At 43.2% G+C, this 21,877-nt stretch overlaps 1 protein-coding gene across 3 annotated transcripts in view; it reads right to left on the bottom strand.

Moving 5' to 3' along the window:
• Window positions 1–21,877, bottom strand: part of myo16 (myosin XVI) — a 391,172-nt gene that overhangs the window by 95,152 nt on the left and 274,143 nt on the right. For all 3 annotated transcript variants that reach the window (XM_087987876.1, XM_087987875.1, XM_087987877.1), the window contains one exon: window positions 10,159–10,234. In XM_087987876.1, the coding sequence (XP_087844002.1) occupies window positions 10,159–10,234 (76 nt within the window). The remainder of the gene's footprint in view (window positions 1–10,158; window positions 10,235–21,877) is intronic.

The raw sequence follows: 21,877 nt of genomic DNA, 5'->3' as shown, positions 1-21,877 counted from the left end.
AATATAATCTCAAAAACTCTTTCAGTAAATCAAAACTATACCCTTACAAAGTCCAGAATCCAGGTGGGTCACAACCATTGTTGTATAAAAATAAAGTATAGAGGAGAAAGTGAGGTCTGCAGATGCTGGAGATCAGAGCTGAAAATGTGTTGCTGGAAAAGCGCAGCAGGTCAGGCAGCATCCAGGGAACAGGAGAATCGACGTTTCGGGCATAAGCAGACCCGAAACAGACCCTTCAGTCCAAACAGTCCATGCTGAACATAATCCCACATTAAACTAGTCCCCATCTGCCTGCTCCTGGCCCATACCCCTCCAAACCTTTCCAACTTCCAACATAACTCCCTTGCTATTGTACACTCTGCCTCTATTTCTAAAACTAAGAATTCTCTATGAATTATCAACTTCTCCTTCCGATATTTTTCCATAGAATTCTCTGTCGTGTTTTCGAGTAAAATCATTCACCTTAGTTTTCCCAATTCTTATGATCAGAGAATCACTTCATATAAAGAAAAAATGATTTGGTAGAACAGTAGTTATGTCAGGCACTACTAAATAAACTGGCTAAATCCTAAAGGACAAAGTTACTAGACAGGGTGCAAGATAGGGGGTGAAGGAACCAATAAGAGGGAAATACCTACTTGGCATGTCCTCATAAATCTATTTGTCACAAGTGCATCTGTCCATAATAGGGTTGATAGGAATGACTACTACAGAGACTTTGGAGAAATGAAGTATTGGTCTTCACATTGAGGATATATATTGTGTTATCTGTCACTCCCATAATGCTTATTGGGATAGATTTTGAACAGATTTATCAACTTAAAACTGGGCGCCCATTCTGTTGTTGTGGGCCATCAGCAACAGCAGAATTGTATTCAACGACAATCTGTAACCTCTTAGCCTGGCTTATTTCCTACTCTACCATTGTCACCAAGCCAAGGAATGAACCAATATTCAATAAGAATGTAGGAAAACATGCCCTGAACATCATCAGCAAATTTGAATATGAGAATTTACCCTGGTGATGCTACCACAAAAGATCACTTGCATGTCTAACAGTGGAAACAGTACATGAATAGCAGAACAAAGTGATCCTACAATAACTCATCAGATCTAAGGTCAACAATCCTGTCACATCCTTTCATGGATGGTGGATGACAATTAAACGATAAACAGGAGAAAGAGGCATCACAAACATTCCTATCCTCAATGGTGGGGGATTTGCATCAGTGCGAAAGAGAAAATATGAAGCTCCTGACATCATTAGTGCCTTGATAAGAATACAGAGAAAAACACTAAACTTCAGAGGTGAGGGGAGAGTGACTGCCCATGACAGCAAGTTTGGCATTACAGAACCCTAGAAAATCTGGGGTCAATAAGAATTGAAGTAAGACTCTACTGGTTGGTGTTACAACAAATACAAAAAAAAAAGATGATTGTGGTTATTGAAGGTCAACTATCTCAGGCATGGGACATCATTTCAGGATTACCTCAGGGTCATGCCTTAGATCTGACCAGGGAGCCAGATGCACTACAAAAAGGCCACTTACAAATTCCCTTGTAAAGCATATCACCCAGCCGTGGAAATAAGCCATTGTTACTTTACTGTTGCTGGGTCAAGATCAAGGGATTCTGTTCCTGATAGCACTGAAGGTGTCCATACACCCTAAGGATTGCAACAGTTTGAGAAAATAGCTCTTCTAAAGTGTAATTAGTGATCTGCCAGTCCAACTAGTGAATAAGCAAAAGAGGCTCTTGCATCTGAGGCATTTAAATTCAATTAATTAAATAAAACTGCTGTTGGAACTATGGGATAGTCTTAAGAGCCTATTTGGTTCAATGAACTTGAAGGAAACAAATTTTATGAGTGTGGCGCTGGAAAAGCACAGCAGGTCAGGCAGCATCCAAGGAGTAGGAAAATCAACATTTCCAGCATAAGCTCTTCATCAGAAATGGCTTATGCCTGAAACGTCGACTCTCCTGCTCCTTGGATGTTGCCTGACCTGCTGTGCTTTTCCAGCGCCACACTCTCGATTCTGATCTACAGTCATCACTTTCTCCTGAAATAAATCATGCACCAGGTTTAACCAATCTGGCCTATGGATGACTCCACACCTATAGTAGATAATTAATTGCACTCTGAAATAGCTAATCAGAGCTAAGAATAATGGTCCCACCATGTTCACTGAAACACTTGGAATTGAAATGTTCTCTCTTTCCTTAAGCACCCACCCTTCAAGAAAATTGGTTCCAAATCACTCTGGGTGAAATCTATTGCATTCAAAGCACTTCCCTTGCCCTTGAAGTCATCTCAATGTCTGAGGAATCTTCATTTCCATGCTGCCTCTCAAGTTCTCTCCTTCCTCTCAGCTCAGCACTTGAAATAACTCTTGGAGGATTTGACGTTCAATTTAGTTCCAATTTGTCAAGCTTGTCTGAGATCTCCTCCATCTTGTCCTTACTTACATCACTGATCTATGATGTTGGATGCTTCTCTTTTACATTTCAGTTTTTCTATCTGATCTAGTGACCAGAGAACAAATTCTTATGAGTACCTTCCCACGGTTCAGGATTGGAGTATAACCATAAGTACAAAGTGAGGTTTGTACAGACTGCCTGTCACCTTTTTCCATATTATTCAAAAATCTTTCTTGTGTTTAAAATGAGAAAACGTCTAAAAATATTTGTACTTGAGATATGGGTATAATTGGCTAAGCCAGCGGTTATTGTTCAAACCTACTTGCCCTGGAGAAAATAGTGGTGAAAAGTGCCTTGGAGAAAATAGCCCTCTCAAACTGTGCAGCACTTTCAGTGTAAAAACAGCCATAGTACTGGTAAGGAAGGAAGCTCCGGGATTTCAACCCAGCATTAGTGAAGCAATGTCAAAGTGGTGCAAAATCAAGATTGGCTTGGAGCACATTTTAACGGTGATGAAGCTCCTAAGTGCCTGCTGCCCTAACACTTCTCGGTGGTAGAGGTTGTGGGTTTATAAGGTTCTGTCAAAGGACCCTTGGTGAGTTTCTGCAGTGCAACTTGTACATGGTACACATTGCTATCCTTGTGCAATAGTGGTGAGGGCAAAGGAGAGGGTGCCAGTGAAGCGCGTTGCTTTAACCTGGATGTTGTTATGCTCTTGGAGTCTTGTTGGAACCACACTTTTCCAGAAAGGTGAAGAGTATTCCATCAAACTCCCCACTGATGGCTTGTAGATACTGAATAAACATTCTAAGAGAAAGGAAGAGACTGAAATGCTGCAGAATTCCTAGTCTCTGATCTGTTTATATAGCCACAATATTTATATGGCTAGTCCAGTTCAGTTTCTGTTGAATGCTGGTTGTTAGAATTTCACCAATGATATCAACATTCAATGTTAAAGGGTGATGGTTAGATTGATTCATTTTTTTTTGGAGATAGCCATTGCCTGGCACTTCTCAGCTCAGGCCTGGATGATGTCCAGGTTTTGCTGTATCTGAGGTAATCACATCTCTGAGATGGTGTTCTGATTCAGCTACTCTCCATCTCGGGTAATTGCTGAGTGAATCCAACATTGACACGTACTATCATTGTCCTTGTGGCTCTACAAATCTAACACAGAAGGCGGTAGAGTTACATTGATGTCAGCAAACATAGGAAGAGCAGCAAGCTCCAGCAGCTGGCACATACCCTCCGGGGGAGAAGCTGCAGCAGAAACTCCCTTCAGCGTGTCGAGGAAATTGAAGACAGCAACCATTTACTGTTCTCATCATCCTTTCCTCCGGATGACCGATGCACAGCGCAGACACAGACTCAGGATTCCAGGAACACCGTGACAAAACCACGCCTCTGGACTCTGAAGTTAAGTTAACAGCAGTGCCTAACTTTTACACAACTAGATCATTCTGAGGAGCCACTGGGGATCTGTGTGGAATCTCCCAAAGCTCAATTCACAAAGGTATTTAAGAAATTACAAATGCAGTCAGTGCAAGATCATATCTCTTTATTTCTTTTCCCCACGATGAGGTCATTGTGACAGCCTGGGCGATGGGATTTTCCAATATCACTAGCTCCCAAAGGTACAGGACGCTGGAGAATGTACACACCAGAGTGCTGCATTATGATGGAACTAAATTCATCAACTGGATTAATGTACAACTCACTTGTATCTTGCAAAGTTCCATCGTGCCTATATTCTTGACAACTTGCAAGCACTTGCCTCATTCCAAGGGCTGAATGCCATCCTGAATGGCCACTGAGAGAGAAGGGTGACCTTCTCCAAACACTCAATGATTCCATTGAAGAATCCAGTTACATGGCCACACTACAGCACACTCTTCCACCTGTGTCATTGTGAAATAGAGAATAGGTCACCTCAAGATGAGGTTCCAATGTTTGGGTCACACTGGAGATTCCTTATAGTTTCATTCTAGATAGAGTGTGCTCCATAACCCTGGTACAATGTATTCTGCAAAACTGAAACAGGCAAAAGGGATGTTGTGGATGCTGATGAGATGATAAAGTGGCAGCAGTATTCCAAGGAGGAAGATGTCAACATTGACTGGAAGGAACACTACTTTCAACATGATAAGAGTGTTGTCGCATTGGGCAGAACAATCCAGACTGAACTTAATTGATAGCTGCTTCCAAGGGAAAGGATATAGAACATAGAACATAGAACCAACAGCATATAAACAGATTCATCAGCCTAAACTAATCCCATCTGCTTGCACATGGTCCATATCACTCCATTGCCTTCTTGTTCATGTGTCTCTCTAAATGCCTCTTAACTATTGCTATCGTATCTGTTTCTACCAACTTGTCTTGCAAGCCCATGACCACTTCCATCTAGAAGGACAAGGGCAGCAGATACATGGAAGTACCACTCAAGTTCCCCTCCAAATCACTCACCGTTCTGACTCAGAAATTTGTCACCGTTCCTTCACTGTCACTGGGTCAAAATCCTGCAATTCCCTCCCCAGTGCCATTGTGGGTCAACCCACAGCAAGTGGACTAAAGTGGTTCAAGAAAGCAGCTCACCATCATCTTCTCAAGGGCAACTCGGGACAGGCAATAAGTGCTGGCCCAGTCAGTGATTCCCATTTCCCAGAAATTAATAAAAGAAGGTCTCATCACCCTCTGTGTAAAAAAGAATTTACCTCATATATCTCCTTTAAACTTTCCCCTGTCACCTTACATCTATGCCCTTAGGTGAAGACACCTTTCATTGAATGTAATATTTGTTTCAAAGGCAGGCAGCCCTTAGTGACAAAAATAAATATAGCTTCTTTGTTTGGAGTTTCTTTGCCTTTCTGTTGTGCAATAAAAGTTATTAACAACTGGTTGGATGCTTCAGAACATCTGTTGTTCCCATATTCAAGAATGAGAACATTGTATGTTCTGAACGAGTGCTGGGGAAGAGTAGCAATCATTCAAAGACAGGGGTTATAACATTGTACAACACCAAGGACAATTAGCTTCTGAGGCTTCCTTAATGATCACATAACGGACAGCTGAAGACTGAGTTGTCTAATGATCATTATCAGTTTGAGAAGCATTCTGATGTAGACCCTTGTGACTCTCTGCATCGCTCATGTGTGCAATTTCACATACACTATTAAATGAGCATGTGATGCTCAAGTGCACTTCACTCCAATGGCAAAGTGACAAAAGGTACACTTGCAGAACAATGCACTGAAACAGACTTTCATTGATAATGGAGCCATGGACATTACCCATCCTTGAATGAGCATGCACTCCATCGTAAGATACATAAGTCAAATTAATCTTTGCAACCGAGAAATATCCCCTTGTGAATTAGCACATAATCACACGCATAAACTGACCATAAGGGCAGAATGTGAGTGGAGAGAAGGAACTGTTCACATTAACTTGAGTCTGAGTGATCGGCACACTAGACTGAAAGTGACTTCTCTCTCTCTTGAGAAAGATGAATAGTTAAGCCTGTGTTCATGAGTATAAGGGAAGAAGGATGTTTAAAATCTGCTGCTATCCACGATGCATCTCACAGATGAGCAATGCCTCATCACCATAACTTCTATCCTCCTTGGGATGTCTGTAGAGGCTGTCTAACCAAGACATTGCAGTGTATTAATGTAACTAGGTCCCACAAGTAAAATGACAGTCGATTGAATGCGTGATGAATTACCATGCATATATCTTTACAAATGTACTTACAGTTCAGTGCCACCCTTGCCATTTTAAGTGCCCTCAAATAATTTTTTTCCTCTTGCCACAACATCCCCTATGACCACAGCAGTCTGCAGCTAGAGTGGAGGGAACCTGCTGTGTAGTGGAACCTGCTGGTCTGGACAGTTTGAGCAGACAACCCTGCAGGGCATTTATGATTTGATGGCCCAGAAATGAGAGATACAGGCTCTCCCTACTTGGCAGAAACATCAGTACAGCTGGGGATTACACGCAGGGTAAATGTAGAGGGGCCTGGAATCTTAACCCTTATTTCACGGAGCTGGGAGCATAGAAGTAGGGAACTTGTGCTGCAACTTAACAAGGTGCTAATGAGACCATGATGGGAGTACTGAACGTTTTGATCCCCTTATTTTGGGGAATCATAGGACTCTCACAGTGCGGCAGCAGGACATTCAGCCCACCAAGTCCACAACAACCCTCCAAAGAACATGCCACCCAGACCCACCCACCTGCGCTCTCCCCATAAACCTAGAATTCCTATGGCTAATCTGCCTACCCTGCACATCTCTGGATACTACGGGGCAATTTAGCATGGCTAATCCACCTTAACCTGCACATGGTCGGAAGATCTAATTTCAGAGGAGGTAATTCAGAGAAGGTTCATTCGGTTGAATGCTGGAATAGAGTGACTCTCTTATGAGCAAAGGCTAAACTGGTTGGGGCTATACTCACTGGTGTTTACTAGAATGAAACATTGAAACACATTGGATATTTAAGGGGCTCAATAGGGTAAATGCTGAGGGGTTGTTTCCCTACAAGGGGGAGTCTAGGACCAGAGGGCATAGTCTCAGAATAAAGGGGCACCAAATTAAGGCTGAGATGAGGAAGAACATCTTCTCTCAGAGGATAGAGAGTCTTTGGAATTCCTTGCTGCAGAAAGATGTAGGAGTAAAGTGCTTGTGTATATTTAAGGCTGAAATTGATAGAATCCTGATTTGTAGAGTTATGGGAAAATCAGAAGAAAATGCACGCGAGCAATGTCGGGTCTCCAAGGGGCTGAACAGCCTACACTTGTTCTGAGAGGAAGCCAATCTGTGAAGCCTCCTCTGCTTGAGTGCCTGGAGTGAGTAATGGTCCCTTACTCCCCTTATACTTTAGATTAGATCCCCTGTGGAAACAGGCCCTTCGGCCCAACCAGCCCACACCGACCCTCCAGACCCATTTCCCTCTTTGGGCAATTTAGCATGGCCAATTCACTTGTCCTGCACATCTTTTGGACTGTGGGAGGAAACCCGAGCAACCGGACAAAACCCACGCAGGCACGGGGAGAATATGCAGACCCCACACAGACAGTCGCCCGAGGCTGGAATCGAACCTGGGACCTGGGTGCTGTAAGGCAGCAGTGCTAACTACTGAGCCACCGTGCTGCCCTCTTATAAATTCCACCATTGCCATAGTGGGATTTGAACTCATGTCACCGAACTATTACATTAGATACAGAATGGAAACAGGCCCTTCGGCTCAACAAGTTTAAACCAACCATCCGAACAACAATCCACCCAGTCCCATTCCCTTACCCTATATTTACCCCTGACTAATGCATTTAACACTATGGGCAATTTAGCATGGCCAACTCACCTGACCGGCACATCTTTGGATTGTGGGATGAAACCGGAGCACCCGGAGGAAACCCATACAGACACGGTGAGAACATGCAGACTCCACACAGAGAGCCGCCTGAGGTGGGAATCGAACCCAGGTCCCTGGTACTGTGAGGCAGCAGTACTAACCACTGAACCACCATGCTCAGTGCAGTTAAGTCTGAGCACCAATGGCTGAATGAGGTCAGGGTGAAAATTTGGCAATAACAAATAACAAATTCTACTTTTGGAATACTGCATTCACTTCTGGTCTCCCTCCTGTAGGAAAGATGTTGTGAAACTTAAAAGGATTCGGAAAAGACTTCCAAGGGTGTTGCCAAGTTTGGAGGATTTGAGTTATCGGGAGACTTTGGATAGGATGGGGCTGTTTTCCCTTGAGCACCACAGGCTGAATCAAGAGGGGCATGGATAGGATGAATAACGAAGGTCTTTTCCTCAGAGTAGGGGAGTCCAAAACTAGAGGGCATAGGTTTAGGATCAGAGGGGAAAACTTTAAATGGGGTGTAAAGGGCAACATTTTCTTGCAGAAGGTGGTGCGTGTATGGAATGAGCTGCCAGAGGAAGTGGTGGAGGCTGGTACAATTACAGCATTTAAAAGGCATCTGGATGGGTATATGAATAGGAAGGGTTTAAAGGGATATGGGCTAAATGCAGGCAAATGGGACTAGATATCTGGTTGGCATGAAAAGTTGGAACAACGGGCATGTTTCCATGCTGTACACCTCTATGACTTTAAGACTCTATAATGAGTGGTAGACCGTCAGCCTTGGTGAGAGGTATGTGCAATGGCACATTTGGAGCAATCGTGAGGTAGCATATGGTGATGTTTACCCTGATGGAACACAAAAGGGCATTAACCCTTCTTCCAACATTGCTGGGCATTTCATTTCACCCTGGAGACAGTGCTTTTCCAGGTGTCTCTATCCATCCAGGCTGGCTCTATCTACTGGCATTGCCTTCTGGGTGGTCCAGAGAAAAGCAAACTCCCCTTCTGTCAATCACTTTGTCCACCAAGATCACCTGGTCTCTGCTGCAGAATTAGGATACCTTTCCTTCCCTCTCTGGTTCATGGGCTGGGTGCTGGCAGGTGGGACTAGATTGGGTTGGGATATCTGGTCGGCATGGACGGGTTGGACAGAAGGGTCTGTTTCCATGCTGTACATCTCTATGACTCTATGTGTAGGTCAGCTGCTGGCTTGCAGCATTTGAAGTGGAGTTTAACTCTGATGCCCATGATTGCTGGAAGGTGACAGCTGTAGCCAGCACTTGGATCTCTGCTCCTGCATGACTGACTGAGAAGGGTGTTGTGGAGGCTTGATGCACAATTAGTGAAGTGAGCAGTAGATGAGTGCAGGAGATAGGTCACCATGACAGGAACTTATTTACAAGCACTCCCAAAAATAACAACGAACCAGAAAATGGGAAAATTCAGTCCATTGCTTCTGCAGTCAATTATTCTTTTTTATTCACCCATGGGATGTGGGCATCTCTGGCTGGGCCAACATTTATTGCTTGTCCCTTGTTGCCCTTAAGAAGGTCATGGTGAGTTGCCTTCTTGAACTACTGCAGTCCACCTGCTGTGGATTGACCCACAGTGTCGTTAGGGAGGGAATTCCAAGATTTTGAACCAGCAATAATGAAGGAATGTCAATATATTTCCAAGTCAGGATGGTGAGTGGCTTGGAGGGGAACTTGCAGGTGGAGATACTCCCATGTATTTGCTGACCTTGTCCTTCTAGGTGGAAGTCATCATGGGTTTGGAAGGTGCTGCCTGAGGATATTTGGTGAATTTCTGCTATCTATCTTGTAGATAGTATATACACTGCTGCTCCTGAGCGTCGGGGGTGAAGGGAGTGGGTGATTTTGGATGTGGTGTCAATCAAGCGGGCCACTTTGGCCTGATAGTGTTGATTGTTGTTAGGTGTTTGTTTTTTGGAAGCAATTCCCAGCAATGTTTCTACAATTTAAAAATTAGAAGTAACCAATAAAGTATTGTTTGACCTTGGAATGCTCCCATTCAACAAATGTTTACATATTTGTATATGTCATGAAAAGTGAAAGAATATTTCCTGTTAAGGCTTTGAATATGGCAACCTATTTCAATCTATTATGGAAAATATTTGCTTCCACAGCCTGCTGAGACAAGTAGTAACACCAGCCCAACGAAAACATGGCAAAGAATGACATAATTACACAGTGGAAACTACATTTATTTTTAAATGACATTTCATTCATGACATTGAAAAGGTTTGAGACATAACAACAATCTAACTTCGTTAATTAACACAAATAAAGTGGCATAAATATAGTGGTTGCGATGTGTTTTGATTTATAAAAATAAACAAACACTTACTTTTCATAACAAAGAAGAGGCTTTGGGAAAGTGAATCTTTGTTCTTTTCAATCGCTCCTGTTAAATCGTAGGTTACCTGTTGCGAAACAGAATATCACACACTGTTTCAGCATTTTACTTCAACCAGTACGTTTATGCCTTCAATCTGTTTTATTTTCACTGTTCTGTTGCTCATATGAAGATAACTCTAATTTTCCACAGCAGGCATAAATGTAAAGACTGTTGAAAGTGATGAATCACATGGATCAAGATCAGTAGTCAAAGTAGATTAACTACACTCAAACCTAATAACTTTTCTGTCTAAGTGGCACCTATGTTTCCAAAGTAAATACTACTTCAATGGAATAATAAAACTAATCATTACTACCATCAAAGATAATAAGCACCATAACTTTAAAGGACACCTGTAGGCAATGTATATGTGCTGAGACATGCTTACTTGTGATCAAGGGTAAAGAAACAAAATACGTAAGTAATCAATTTTGCTCCGTATGCAGAGTTTAATACTCATTAAATCGAAAGGCAAGTAATACTACACTCTCCAGGTTGCATTATAACTGCCAGCATTCCCTATTCATGTTTAGCTTCTAAAGCCATTTGTAGATGAGAATGAATTTATCAGGGGCTGGTGTTCTCAGATAGGGAAGAAATGAATGATTTAAATCTAATAGGTGTTGGAAAGATTGATGAAATGTTTTTGGTTCCTGTTTTTTACAAAATGATCATCATTCTTAAACATTACTACTGAATTGTAAATGTTCAATAGCTCAGATATGTCTATGCTCACCCAGACTGAACAAACAAAGTAGGAGCAATGATGGGTGGACCGCCACTGTGCTTGAATATCCTCTCAACCTGCTGCTTATTTTTTTCCAATGTTTTACAATCCCACTGTCAAAGGAATGGACAATGCTACATCCCTTGTGGGACCTTGTCAGTGTGGAGTTAGGTCAGGGGAAGGAGAGTAGCTTCAGCTGTTGTATGGTAAATTTAAGGGTTTAATCATAGAACCCCTACAGTGGGGAAAGAGGCCATTTGGCCCATCAGGTATGCACTGACCCTCTCACCCTGCATTTACCATGAATAATCCACCTGGCCTGCACAGCTTTGGACTGTGGCAGGAAACTGGATCACCCAAACAAAACATACACAGACACAGAGAGAACTTGTAAACTCCACACAGACAGTTACCCAAGACCAGAATTGAAGCCAGGTCCCTGGCACTGTGAGGCAGCAGTGCTAACACTGAGCCACCATATTACCTGCCTTTGAGTGTTGTGAATGAAGGAATGGTTGGGTGATTGAATCGGGATGGATAAGTGGGTGAAGTTGGTGAGGTGAGTAGATGTGTAAGTTAGGTTGATGGCTAGGTGGGTGAGGTCAGTATATAGTAGCGGTCTGGACTGGGTACATCGTTATAATGAGTAAGTGGTGAAGTGGTGGAATGAGTGAGGAGGGCAGGTTGGTAGGGTATGTAGGCGAGGAATCTGGTAGGTGAGTGGGTACATGATTACAGTAGATAGGTGGGTGAAATAATGACTGCAGTCAGGTTTGAGAGTAGTTGAGTCAGAGGGGGGAGGGGGTTAGTAGTCAGGAGACAGCAGGGAGGCTCTGAGTGGTGGGTCAGACGGGTGACTATAGGTAGTCAGATCCAGTCTAGAATGTAGCTCAGAAACAAAAAACAGAAATAGTGGAAAAACTCAACGGGTCTGGCAACACCTGTGGGAAGAAAGCAGAGTTAGCATTTATAGTCTGGTGACTCTGCATCAGAACTCCTGATGGACAATTCCCACATCAGGACTAACACAGGGACTCAGTGTGCATGTCCAAATGTACATTCATTCTCTGACAATCTGGAGACCAAGAGATTCAATCTATTATTTTGAAGTCTGTGGGGCTCCTTTACCACAAAGTTCTTTTGGAAGAGCTGCCAATCAAAATGATGAAATGTACCACCAAAAGGCTCTCAGATGAAGAAATTATCAACCAAAAGTTATTTTTTACCTTGCACTTGAACACGAAGCTGAGTCAATGCACATTGAATTAGCCAATTAATTAGCAGACTCATCAAATAATAAAAGTGTGCTTCATCTTAAATAGTCTTATACAATCCCAAACTTATACGTTACTCCTGAGGTACACAGTTCCACAGTATGCTTTGCTTTATTCTGAAAGGTTAGGTTTTATTCAATAACTGCTTTCACCTCCAAGATTCATGAGTCTATGATCATCATCAGCAAGGCACACTTCTGCAAAACCTTGGTGAGCTTTGGTCTCCTTCCTAGATTGAAGCAAGTTACTTTACAAAGGATGACAATGCATGTACTAACATTGCCACCAGCAATGTTAGGAGATGAAAATCAAGAGAAAGAAAAGTCTCTTCTCTGTCTTATATATGCAACCCCTTCTTCTGTCCTCTGATCATAGACTCTCCACACACCCTACCAAGGGGAAACAGCCCTTCTACATTTACCCTGTCAAGTCCCCCACATTTCTTGTATGTTTCAATAAAGTTACCACTTATTCTTGTTTATTCTGAATACAGATCCAATCTACCTAACCATGCCAGAATATCCTTCCTTATTTAAGGAGCTCAAAACTGTTCACAATGTTCTAGCAGTGGTCTGACTTGTGCCTTATAGAGTTTTAGCAAAGTCTTCCTATTTTTATTTTCCATTCCCTTTTAAATAAATAGGAAACACCGATAAAATGGGACTATTCAAGGTGCCTTAGCCATCAATCTAAACTTTAAGCTCCCTATAGAATCCTACTGCATCACAATATCTACATGTGAAGGATTTTTTCCTCCATTATTATATATGCAAGTCCATTTTGTAAGATGCTCACAAGAGACAAGAAGCAGGATTTTATGGATGGTGGGATTTTCCTTCTCATCTGATTCTCCTGCTCAACATAGCCAGAAGTTCTTGCCGGTAACTGGAATCTTCCAGAATGGATTGGCATCACTACAGCCTGCACTTTTCCCAAAAGGCCATTGAGTCCTCGGATGAGCACTGACATTCCAAAGCTGTCCTACACATTTTGTCACCTTTTCCCTAAACATGGCAAACAAGGGGAAGTTTTCCAGAATGAGGCGAGGTTGTCAGCAGCGTTAACAGCAAGGAGGACCTTGACGTCACTCTATCTGGCCCTTCATCACAAAGAGACAGGGCAGTGCCAATGGGAACCCAGGCCAAGGAGGAATTACACACAGGTCTCTCTGAAGTTTCCTCTCAAGACACTCCAATGGTGGCCGAACCTCCTGTGTCTATCCTGCTTGACACCCTCAGTCCAGTGGAGTTCACCCCAGGGCACAGTATTAAAGTGAAAAAGTGTCTTTCAAATGAATTGGAGAGGTGGTGTCAGGACAGGAAAGACTCCCTGTGCTGGTCTGCTGCAGACAACCCTTGAAGAGAGACTGTGATGTTCATCTTTCTAACTTTGCTTCTTGTTTTTCTGACCTATAGCCGTGCTGTGCATAGCTGTTAGGTAACTTTTTTTTCTTTTTTTTATCTATTCTGCGACTAAGGTACTGAGGTAGTCTGTACCTAAACTGTGTGTCGGTAACATTATTACACTGTAATTAATCTCATAACTGAAGAAGCCAGAGTCAAAAAGTGTGGCAATGGAAAAACCAAGCCGGTCAGGCAGCAACCGAGGAGCAGGAGGGTTGACGATTCAAGCATAATCTCTTCATCAGGGCTTATGCTCAAAACACCGACTCACCTGCTCCTCGGATGCTGCCTGACTGGCTGTGCTTTTCCAGCGCCACACGTTTTGACTCTGATCTCCAGCATCCGCAGTCCTCACTTTCTTCTTATAACTGAAGAAGCTGTACCGAACTACCTTTGTACCTAATGTGGCGTTGTAGCTGTTTACTTATAAATTTTTCACTGTGTTCATTTGAGCATGTAACAATCAAGCTAACTCAATTCAATTCAATTCAATTTGATGCAATTCAGTTCAATTCGATTGGCAGGTGTCGAATGCCAGTATCCGTGGACGTGTGCTGTGTGTGAGGTGGTGCCCTGAGATACAGCTGGCATGTGACAAAGATGGCTTTGCTGAGGAGCAAGTGATGAGCTGGTGTTACCAGGTACCTGATCAGAGCTTTCCATGCCAGGAACTGTCAACATCTATTTTCCTCATTGGGGGCGGGTAGGGGGGATGGTGGGTAGGAGAGGACACTGCATATTAAAGGGTTGCGATTCAGTGCTATTGAGGCTGTTAACAAGCAATAATCTCAACTAACAGCTACCTCACCACTGCCTCACCAGAACCTCACCTCAATGCCTGGAAAATATAACTAGTAGCTCCTGATATCAAACTAGGCCTCACTGGACCTTTTACACATTCTCCCAGATTTGTCACTGGAGCCCACTTCATTCAGGCCCTTATGAGATCCCACCTGATGTCTTTCATCCCTCCATTTTATTCGATATGAAAGAGATCAAGAAACCTCTTCCAAACTCTGCTGACAGCAAGCCCAGGTGGAATACATATTAAAGATTAAAAAGTGAATCTGGAATGTTTTACTGGGAAGATGATATAAAGTGTTCATATGTACAGACAATGACCAATCTATCACCATCTTTGCTGATGGTAGATAAATGTTTAGTTTCTTGGGAAGATGTCAGGAATGTAAAGTTTTGTAAATAGTTATGCTTTGAACTATCTACATAGGCTTGAAATAAAATTATGTTTTCTTTAAAATTCATTTTACCGGTTTTGTGAGCTAGTGTTGAGAGTGTGGTGCTGGAAAAGCACAGCAGGTCAGGCAGCATCCGAGGAACAGGAGAACCGACGTTTCGGGCATAAGCCCTTCATGCAGTCCTCACTTTCTCCTATTGTGGGTGAGGTTAGCATTTATTGGCTCCCTGTATTTGGCCACAGGGCAGTTAGGAGTCAATCATATTACTGTGGGTCCAGAATCACAAGTAGGCCAGACCAGGTTAAGACAGTAGATTTCCTTTCCTGAAGACCAAGAGTGAACCAAATGAGTTTTTCCTGACAATTGTCAATGATTTCATGGTCATCATGAGGCTCTTAATTCCAGATTTTTAATTAATTCAAATTCTAACATCTGCCATGGTGGGATTCGAACTCACGTTCCCAGAGCATTAGCTGAGGCTCTGGATTCATAGTCTAATGATAATACAACTAGGCAATCAATCTCCCCTAAAGCAGGTGGGATTCCAAAGGATAGGTATTTACCTGGATACAAGGCAACCGTGATTCACAAAGCCCTGACTACGGTTTTTGAGAAGGGCATGATTCATGTGTAGCTAATATAGGACTAGATTCTAGGCTTTTCTAAAAATATCACTGAACGTCCCAGGCAGATTCCATCTATCAGGACCTGCAGGAGAGAGAAAGATAGAAACAACAAATCCCTATGGTTTTTATGCAAGTGTGTGGAGGGAGTCATTCTTGGATTGAAGAAATAAGGGCTGTAAGTATTTCAACAAAACAGAAAGATTCACCCAGCTTGGCTATAGGCAGGGATCACCAGGGAACCTCGTATTCTGAAACTCTGTTCGAAGATTAAATGTTATTCTGCTGTCAAAGGATTAAGGAGCTAAGAATTAATTTTGAATTTTTTTCTGGAGAATGAATGCTTTGGTCTGTTATCTAAGGACAGAGTAAAGCATAAACATAGAAGGAGATTTTGTTGACCATTTTAAATATTAAAATGGGGATATTTTCTGTAATTAGAAACATTAGCTGCAGACTGAGGTACTGTTTAGCGAACATTGCTTCAGTGCATGCCATCCAGTAAAAGGCAGTTTAAGTAAAACTTAACATCTTGTTTTGAAATTCCTTTGTGTTGGCTACTGGGAATTCACATTTATTTTAATAGACGTTATTGGTCATAGAAGCAATTGTGGGATATGTCATGGCTGTAACGAAGTAAGCCAGGTCGGCATTATAGGATATGAGATCCCTGATTAGGACTGTTAATCTGGTCCAATCAGAGACCCTTTGTAGACAGATATAAACAAGAGTGTTCCCCAGTGGAGGGCTCCCTATGCGGGAGTCCTCCCCCTTTCTCTCGGGGATCTGGGGTGGAGGGTGCTGCACGCAGCGGTCCCCTGCAACCGAAAATTGCAGTGGTTCACAGACTCCCAGCCCAACTGCTTGTTCTATGGCGCTGTGGAGTCCGTGGACCATGTGTATATTGGGTGTGGGCGTTTGCACTCCCTTTTTGATTTCCACAAAAACCTCCTCCTCTGCTTTTGGTTGCACTTCAGTCGCATGCTCCTGATCTTCGGGCACCCGATATGGAGAAGGGAGGGCAGGTCTGAAGACCTCCTCGTGGGTCTGCTCCTGGGCCTGGCCAAACTGGCCATCAACAGGTCCAGGCAGCGAGCCGTGGAGGGGGTCATTAGGGCCGACTGCCTGCCCCTCTTCCGCGGTTACGTTAGAGCCCGGGTGTCTCTGGAGAAGGAGCACACGGTATCCACCAACGCCCTGGAGTTGTTCAGGGAGAGGTGGGCACTGCAGGGAGTGGAGTGCATTATTTCCCCCTCCAACTCTATTTTGATTTAATCTCTGACCTCCCTTCACTATTTGATCACACAGCACTGCCCTTTGATGTGAAGGGCACTGCTAGTCACCCCCCACTCGGGTGTTTCCTTTCTTCCTGGTGGTGGAAACTGAATAAAGATTCGTGCACCTTGTGTCTTTCTCTGTGTCTCACACCTGCACATACACAACATGGGGGCTGGGGAAAAAATAAGCACTACTGCAGTTAGGAGGTAGCGTGGGGGTTTAATATATATTAAAAAAACAGAGAATTTTGATTTAAAAAAAAACAAGAGTGTTCCCCAGTTGAGGGGTCTCTATGCGGGAGTCCTCCCCCTTTCTCTCAGGGATCTGGGGTGGAGGGTGCTGCACGCAGCAGTCCCCTGTAACCGCAGATTGCGGTGGTTCATGGACTCCCAGCCCAACTGCTTGTTCTGTGGCGCTGTGGAGTCCGTGGACCACGTGTATATTGGGTGTGGGTGTTTGCACTCCCTTTTTGATTTTCTTAAAAACCTCCTTCTCTGCTTTTGGTTGCACTTCAGTCTCACGCTCCTGATCTTCAGGCACCCGGTACGGAGGAGGGAGGGCAGCTTTTAAGACCTCCTCGTGGGTCTGCTCCTGGGCCTGGCCAAACTGGCCATAAAGAGTTCCAAGCAGTGGGCCGTGGAGGGGGGTCATTCGGGTCAACTGCCTGCCCCTCTTCCGCGGTTATGTTAGAGCCCGGGTATCTCTGCAAAAGGAGCACGCAGTGTCAACTAACACTCTGGAGTTGTTCAGGGAGAGGTGGGCGCCACAGGGAGTGGAGTGCATTATTTCCCCCTCTAACTCTATTTTGAGTTAATCCCTGCCCTCCCCTTCACTGTTTGATCACGCAGCATTGCCCTTTGATGAGAAGGGCACTGCTTGTCACTGGCCACTTGGGTGTTTCCTTTCTTCCTGGTGGTGGAAACTGAATACAGGTTGGTGCACCTTTTGTCTTTCACTGTGTCTCACACCTGCACACACACAACATGGGTGCTGGGGATAGAAATAATAAGCACTACCGCAGTTAGGCGGCAGTGTGAAGGAAAATAAATTTTAAAAAAATATAAGAAAAAACAGGAGTGTCCAAGGTTCTGCTCAATCTGATAGCTAGCCCTGAGGGAGCTGGATCAGTGAGAGTGAAAGGCTCTCCACTTTTCTGTATTAAGGAGGAGAGGAGACTGACTGACTTCTGAACAGCCTGGAACCACATAGTCAGTGTATCTTATTTCCTGCTGTTGGTGTCTTCCTACTGAAAAGGAGTTTATTTTGAAGTTTTGTTTTCTTTATTGTTTATTGTGAATTTTTTTTATCTTTCTGCTAATTTCTAAAAGAGAAAAAGAAAGAAATAAAGAGTGTCCGAGGTTATGCTCATTCTGAAAGCTGGCTCTGAGAGAGCTGGATCAGTGTCGAGGACTCTCCAAAAGTAAATGAAGGGCGACTTGGTGATGGGATTCCGGCCTCTCGGGGGGATTATATCAGGATAGCGAAGAACAATCCCCGAATATCAATCCTGAGTTTAGTGTTTGCTAGATTGAAGCTGCACTCAGTCGTACTATACTTAAGGTTGGGTCAAAGTAATTTTCACATACCATTTATTTTTCAATCACTTTTTAGTTGATGTCTTTCAAAGCTGATTTTGTCAAGACTGTGCTATCCTAGACTCTCCTCATTTCACACTCTAAGGCCAAAGTCAAGCCGCTTGGCTCTTCAGTTCAGAACTTGACTCTTTCTTTGTCGGTCAGAGCAGATAATAAATCATAAACCTTAAATTATAATGTTATCAGAGTAATGTGCTGTTTGAATATGACCTACTACAATTTGCTATTTTATCGAGGTTAGATCAGTCCTGTGAGAATAAGATAAGACTTGACTGCAAATTCACCAAATAGAATTGCCTGTTCAACACTTTCTAGTCACACGAAGAAGGGACCCCTGAACAAATTCCAGTTTGCTTTCGTGCAGGAATTAACATTTCAAACAAAAACGAAGAAAATCTCTCAAACATATTTCTGCAGAATATTTGGACATCGAGACTCAAGTCATAGAAGAATGAGATCAGCATGGTTCATAGGAAGTGAGTAGAAGAAGATTCATAATGACACTGAAAGATTGCATCCTGCAGGAACCATAAAGGCATAGCACCAATTGCAACGTTTGGATGAAATGTTCAGATGAGGTTCTGGCTGCCTGTGGATAAAAGTGCCTCTTGGTTCCATTTATACAAGACATTTTCTCCCTGTTGCATAACTGAATATTTCACCCCAATTAATAACAGCAAAAAGAAAGCAGATTAGCAGTTTATTCATCCTATTTTTTTCTTATCAACCTATTCAGAGAACCTGAGCCTCTCAGAGCAGGCAGAAGGGCGCTACACCACAAGAAGCCCCCTATGGGTCATTATCTTAACTTGCTGTTTGTGAGACCTTGCTCTGTGCAAATTGCTTCTTGTATTTACCTATATTAGAATAGCTGCATTTCAAAAATAATCAATTCATTGAAAGTATTGTGATACCTGGATGGTGTGGTTGACATACTATGAATGTAATTTCTAGTTTACTCCGCCCTTTGAATATTTAAAATAAAAAGTTTTTTAATCGACCTGCTCTGACAGATTATAAAACAACACTGGAGAACATGGGGTTGAACCCAGACCTTCCAACCTAGAGGCACAGGCAATACCACTGTACCATAAGCACCCATGTCAATTGTCCCTTTACACCAATTAATATGACAGCAACCAGATGTCTTTCCATCAACTTAAGCAATGTACACCATTTCAAGGAAGTGCTGCAAAACTAGCAATCCCTCAACCCTGTCCATCTGCTGTCCAGGATGAAATGTCCAGGGATTTAATAAACCTGTATTGGTTACAAGGAAAATAATTCAGACTTACAGAACGTCAATGAAATCACTGGAGTACAAAGGTGTTGGAACCTTACATAAATTACGCCACTTAACAGTGCTTTATTCTCTTCCCTCTCTTGATTTGGCATTGAGGTGATGAGAGTGTTTTAAGCAGGGTCATGCAGGAATATTAAGGAGCTTGATTCTCCACTTGCATGTCAAGCAACCTTTTGAAGTTCGACAGATTCATCACTGAGCCTGCACCAGACGATGCTGATTGTTATGTCTGGGAAATCACTCTAAAGAGAGAGAGAAAAATTGAAAGCTTCCTCATTGATTAATCCATCTTCTTTGTGTTCAGCTGGAATGAAAGTTTCAGTTTCAGAGAGTACTTTGGCCTGCAGCAGTTTCCCAGATGCATTCCCAGGGCAGAGGTTAGATGACAGTTGAGAAGGCTATTTTTGACACATGCACTGATGAGAAGATGAAAACAAATTGATCAGCACTAAAAGGCCATTATGCAAACGGATATTAAGAGCCAGGAGACTAATCTAGTATCCTGATTTCCCCATTGTGTGATTATAGTTTAAAATGGCTAGCACCAGTGATATCAGTCGGTATCAAACAAATTTATAGTCCTGACTTGAGGCTATATATAACAAACATACCCTTTAGACTCCCACTTGTGTGCATTACATGTTACTTAGATACCATTTTCCTGCAATGGACATCATTCTTTTATACTTGGACATTTAGTGATATATGAGAAGGGATATGTGGTCATTTTTCTTTCAAAATGACACTTGGTATTTTCAATCTGGTCTAAGTGGCTGTTCACAGTTCTAATTCTTGGTCAGTCTTTCACAAAGGAGGGTCATTTATATCATTATCATCACTTGTGTGTCAGTTTCCAACAAATGTCTACCAGGGTAGAATGGTGCAGGGGGTCAGGCCACAGGTCTTGACTGGGAGTAGAGAAAGAGTATTGGTACTTTAAATAAAATGTACAAACAAATAAGCACAAAATATACTTAAGAATGTACCCTCAACCTAACTGCTAGGTCATAGAGTCAGAGAGATGTACAGCACAGAAACAGACCTTTTGGTCCAACTTGTCCATGCCAACCAGATATCCCAACCTAATCTAGTCCCATTTGCCAGCACTTGGCCCATATCCCTCCAAACCCTTCCCATTCATTTAGCCATCCAGATGCATTTTAAATGCTGTAATTGTAACAGTCTCCATCACTTCCTCAGGCAGCTTGTTCCATACATGCATCCCCCTCTGTGTGAAAAAGCTGCCCCTTGAAAAGGTGCCAGTGGGAATATGAAATGGTGGAGATCAAAATGACTCCATTGAGTACCATACCCAAACCTCAGTTCCCACTTCTGTTCCTGTCACAGCATTACCAGTAGCTGGGTGACGGGTGCTAGTGTTGGATTGCTTGCCCATCTGCCAGCTGATTGAGGACATTAACTGGATAGCTAACCTGCGATTGCCGAGTTTTAACTAGTGGCAGGAGAGGCTCATGCAAAGAGCCCAGCCCAGCAGCTTCATGTGGACATCGAGCAGCCCTTATTATGGCCCCCCTTTGGAACCCATCAGAGGGTCTGCCCAAGGTTTAAACTCTTCCGCACCTCCCCTTAATGTTCCCTTCCCCTTCAGCAGTATTCTCTCCAAGCTGTGCATTTATACATGCATGGAACAGCCCATCAAGAGCTGCACGCTGAATTATTACAGCTGCACACCTCGCAGTGGTTAAATGGAGTTTATTGTCACTACTACCCAAAACATTTTCCCACTGTGACCCTATCTTAAGGCTTGAAAATTGTCATTAGTGATAAATCTGAGTGTGTGGAGCCTGTGAGAGTGGGAGCCTGTTATAACAGGACAACTTTATTCAGCTCAATCAGTGCTCCACTGCTACTGCAGGGTTTGTGGCTCCAAAATTTCAGCTTGCATCCCCCTAACTCAGGGTCCCACATCTCATATTGGGATGCCACGCTCTCACCCATAGGTGAAGGAATGATAGACTTCCCCACCACAGGAAACTAAAGGATGAAAGCCAAACCTGGCAAGATTAATCAAGTGGAATTTTTTTTTAATTCATTTGTGCGATGTGGGTGTCATTGGCTGGCCAGCATTTTATTGCCCATCCCTAGTTGCCCTTCGAGAAGGTGTGGGTGAGCTGCCTTCTTGAACCGCTCCAGTCCACCCACAGCGCTGTTAGAGAGGGAATGCCAGGATGTTGACCCAGTGACAGTGAAGGAACGCTGACATGTTTCCAAGTTAGGATGGCGAGTGGCTTGGAGGGGAACTTGCAGG

Source organism: Chiloscyllium plagiosum, unplaced genomic scaffold (genome assembly GCF_037043375.1).
Source record: "Chiloscyllium plagiosum isolate Xiang-an unplaced genomic scaffold, Cpla_swu_hap1 HiC_scaffold_6, whole genome shotgun sequence".
Classification (NCBI taxonomy): domain Eukaryota; kingdom Metazoa; phylum Chordata; class Chondrichthyes; order Orectolobiformes; family Hemiscylliidae; genus Chiloscyllium; species Chiloscyllium plagiosum.
The sequence above is the reverse complement of the archived record's forward strand: the minus strand, read 5'-3'. Positions and strand labels throughout refer to the sequence as shown.